Source organism: Bison bison, unplaced genomic scaffold, assembly GCF_000754665.1.
Source record: "Bison bison bison isolate TAMUID 2011002044 unplaced genomic scaffold, Bison_UMD1.0 scf7180017864198, whole genome shotgun sequence".
In the NCBI taxonomy this organism is placed as follows: Eukaryota; Metazoa; Chordata; class Mammalia; order Artiodactyla; family Bovidae; genus Bison; species Bison bison.
This window is the reverse complement of record NW_011494770.1, coordinates 3,157,176-3,161,199: the sequence shown is the minus strand read 5'-3', so window position 1 is coordinate 3,161,199 and position 4,024 is coordinate 3,157,176. Positions and strand designations below refer to the sequence as shown.

General features: G+C 36.1%; 1 protein-coding gene across 1 annotated transcript in view; it reads right to left on the bottom strand.

The window, feature by feature from the left end:
• Positions 1–2,254: 2,254 nt before the first annotated feature.
• PERP (PERP, TP53 apoptosis effector) overlaps positions 2,255–4,024 on the bottom strand; it is a 14,452-nt gene continuing 12,682 nt past the window's right edge. Inside the window, exon 3 of the mRNA XM_010844225.1 lies at positions 2,255–3,826. Coding sequence (XP_010842527.1) covers positions 3,600–3,826 — 227 coding nt within the window. The 3' untranslated portion in view covers positions 2,255–3,599. The remainder of the gene's footprint in view (positions 3,827–4,024) is intronic.

Genomic DNA, 4,024 nt, shown 5'->3' with positions numbered 1-4,024 from the left:
CAGCTCCACTGATATGTTGACAATGTCACTCATTTTCCATCTTCCAGAAATTTGACAGAATCTCTAGTCAGGTATATATCCCTCTTTAATTATGGATTTATTCCCTCTGGCACCTGTTTACTATTCTACATTTTTTTTTCTATCCTGGTCAGAAGTGATTATTTAATAGACAGTTCATTCTACCATCTTGAATCAGAAGCTCCCTAAAATACAAATAAATATTTGCTTCTAGGCTTCAGGATTACTTATGCTCATAATAAGAATCTAGAGGCACTTATTTAGTAGATCTTCCAATGAAAAGAATATCCTTTGATTTTCAATTAAAGAAAAAAAAATCCATCACAATATTAAGAAAATGTTAATCATTTGTCTCTAGTTACGGAAATCAACTTGAAAAAACACACCAAAAAATAGCATCACTTAATCCTTTTTCCTTTTCCCAAGAATATGTGAGTAAATCAACAAATGAGGAGCAACACAAACAAACACACCAAATCAGAGAATTTTGAAAGAAAAAGGATCATAGCAATAATCTTACAGACAAGGTTGAGGCATGAGGGGTGGTAAACTACTCAAGCTATGAATTCCAGCATAGCTAACAAAAGCCAGCAGTGGGATGAAACTAAAATATGCCCTTTTCAGGTATTCTTAGGAAAACAAGTCATCAGCATCTGTGTTTATTATATTAACAGGACTGTCAGCAGGAGCTTGTAGCAAAAAATCAACCTGTTATTATGACTATATTTTTCCATTCTTTTCATTCCCTTAAGAAAAGAAAACCTATCAAATCTTAATGTCAGTCCTGCAGTGTATGATTTTGAAGCTAAAAGTAATTACACTCCATAGTTACCCTGTGTGGCAACTGAAAAGTCCCTGACACATTACCCTTTTGTTACAGTCAATGGTAAAAGGCACTTGGCGTATCTGATTACTTCTAGTGTGAGCATGAGATAATTGTTTGGGAACCTAGAACTGCTTGTTTAATGGGTGGGGATTCAGTATAATAATTACAGGGCCAGAAACCAGTTCAGCTTGATCATGGGAAATCTCATTCAGTACATTTCTAGTCTTGAGATGGCTTCTCAAATTCTCTATTCCTCTCTGGAATTCCCTAGAATTCTCCTGCTCTGTTTATAACATAAAGGTTTCTGTCCTAATGAATGTGAACTAAGAAGGAATGGAGGGTCTCTACACTGGAATAAGGCTGAAAGAAGTGGCACATTTTAAGTAAAGTAATCATGTTTCTTCTGTCACAGACATTTCTTTTCCGTTGAAATGTCTGTTAATACAGACCACGGATTCCAGGAAGCTGTAATTTTTCCTAAATGTGCATCACTAGGATCTAGTGTGTTACTTATTTAGGAGAGAAAGAAGGAAGCTGGTTGGGAACAAAATCCAAAGATAAGAGTACTTGCTTTAGAGAGGGCCTGTATCTGAGTCATTTTCATGTCTAATGAGAGATCCAGTTTCGGAATCTCTAGATATCCATTATCTTCGTAAATGGATCAAATAGTTAATCTGATCATTTCAAACCTTGTCATAGATTTTTTTTAACTTTTGGTGTAAAGAATCACCCAGACCAAATTCTTGTAGTCTTGTGGTCAAATTTCTGAAACGATCACCTTAAACTTTGAAAACCATAGAAGAAAAAGTCACTGCCAGTGGCTGACAGAAGCACTAAGAAAAAATATCCTCCTCCCACCCTGCTACTTGGAAACCCTTCTTCACATTTATATATAATAGAGTAGAATTCACCTATGAGCCATCATGGGGAAAAAAAAAAACAACCAGAAAATGGAAGATGGACAAGAGAAAAGAAGTAAAGAGACTGCTTGTGGTCCCATGACCTGAATAGAAGAAGATTCCATCTCAAGCAGGAAGCTGTGCCACAGAAGACAGGAGAACCATCAGCGAAACCACACTAATGTTCGGTGTATCTGGACCTACCCGGAGGCTCTTGGTCCATTCCCTCTGATGGCAGCGCTGGATAAATACTGTTTGATATTGGTGTCCTAGGTATTGGTCATTGAGGAAGTAGTTTAGAGAGTAAACTACTAGAATCCATTAAAATTCATCCAAAATTGTGGGGTTTTTTAATGTTCATTTTAAAACTTGAAAATGATAAAAGCAACTTTTCACTTTATCCAATGTCCTTACTACCCCGCTCAAAACATCTTTTACAAATTCCCTTCCCCCAGATTTGGGGGAATGAGGGGAGAAGCAAAACCAAAAAAACTGCAAACTAGAAACAAGATAAGATCACCTGGTTTATTGAGAAAAGTTCATAATAAAACTGCAACTGCTATTTTTACAACTTACAAAATAATTTGATATATAAAATGAATTGGTTTTCATTATGTAAGTACTAATAGTAAAAAAATAATAATATTCCATGTGATATATCATATTTGCAAGTCAGAGAAATCCCACATTCCTGAATTATCCTGTTAAACGTTTTACATCAGATATTTTTAATCTGTTTACCAAGGGAAACCAGGTTTTTAACCATATTTAAGTTTTTGCTTACAGTTGCAATCTATCAGAAGCTGTGTCTACATGATTAGAACCCGATCAAGCCAAAGATGAAAAATTCAAGCCATGTCTTCTCTTTAGGCTGTTTAATGTTACTTTTGTGATGGGAATGGCCCTCCTAATGCTTTACTGAACAACCTACTACTTAAAGGTCATAATGAATTAGACCAGTCCATTTTTTCATCCAGTCTACTCTGGTCTAGAGCATATAGACACCAAAGAGCACAGAATTACTAGTAGCTTTCTACCACACCCCTACCCTATGAACCACTTTAAAAGAGAAAATTTCATCTTAAGATTTCACTGCTTAAGGAGGCCATACTACTGCAACAGGTTTTGGCCATGAAAGAATACTTTCCTAGATGTCATATTAAGTTAATGGAAAGCTTAGCCCCAAATCAATTATTCATGATATTCATTAGAAATTCTCACAAATGACATGCATTTAGGAGCCAATTTTGCTTCTCTGAATAGCCAAAGGCTTGAAAAAAAATTTTTTTGCGTTTCTTTTAGAATATTTAGTCACTGACGATTTTTACCAGTATCTTCTTCTTCTCCTCAGTCCTTAATAGACCCAATCCATTCCATCTGGGAAAAACAGAAACCTAACCAGATTTACTCAAATCTTTGAAGCCTTCTCATTTTTACCTTATAAATTATGTGGTTACTTTCATACTCATATTCTTTAACAAATGCAATATCAATGGTATTGCTAGATATAAGGAAACATTGGCATATTAGTATTGAGTTGGCCAAAAAGTGAGTTCAGGTTTTCCCATCAGTCTTATGGGCAAGCCTGAATGAACCTTCTAGCCAACTTAATAATCAGGTAATTAATTAAAAGAAGTAAGTCTTACTTAACACTACAAAACATATATAAAAAAGATGAATATGAAACTATAACACCATTTAAGAAACACTTTCCCAAGATTATTTTAGCATTTTGACCATAGTTTAATGATATGAACATTGTCCCCAAAACAGGTTCAAAGTATTCCGGGGGAAAACAGTTTCTTTCTCTGGAATCTATCTCAGCAGCAGTGATGTTCTTCTGCTCATTCCCCACCTTAGGCAGATGTGTAGAAGTACCTGGGCTTGGCATTGCCCAGCAGGTCATCTTCATAGTTGGGGAGGCAACAGAAGAAGAAGGCACAGCCGATCAGGATAATAGTGGCTGCCCACCCGAAGCCATAGGCCCAGTTATAGATGTAAGTGACAGCAGGGTTGAGGTGAAGGTTAAAGGTCTGAGTGTACTTCACAGGGTAAATTACCAGGGAGATGATCTGGAACACAGCTAAAAGGAAGGAAAAAAAAATCCCAAGTATGAATGCATGGTAACTACAGATTAATTCCTCTTCCTCAACATTTTTGCCTTAAAATTAAGTGTTAAATCCACCTAAATAATGCTGATAAAAGGGGCTGGGAGAATCTAGTTAATCATGAGCCAAAAAAGATAGTTGAATACTTTGTGTCAGAGATACCTGGCACTGAG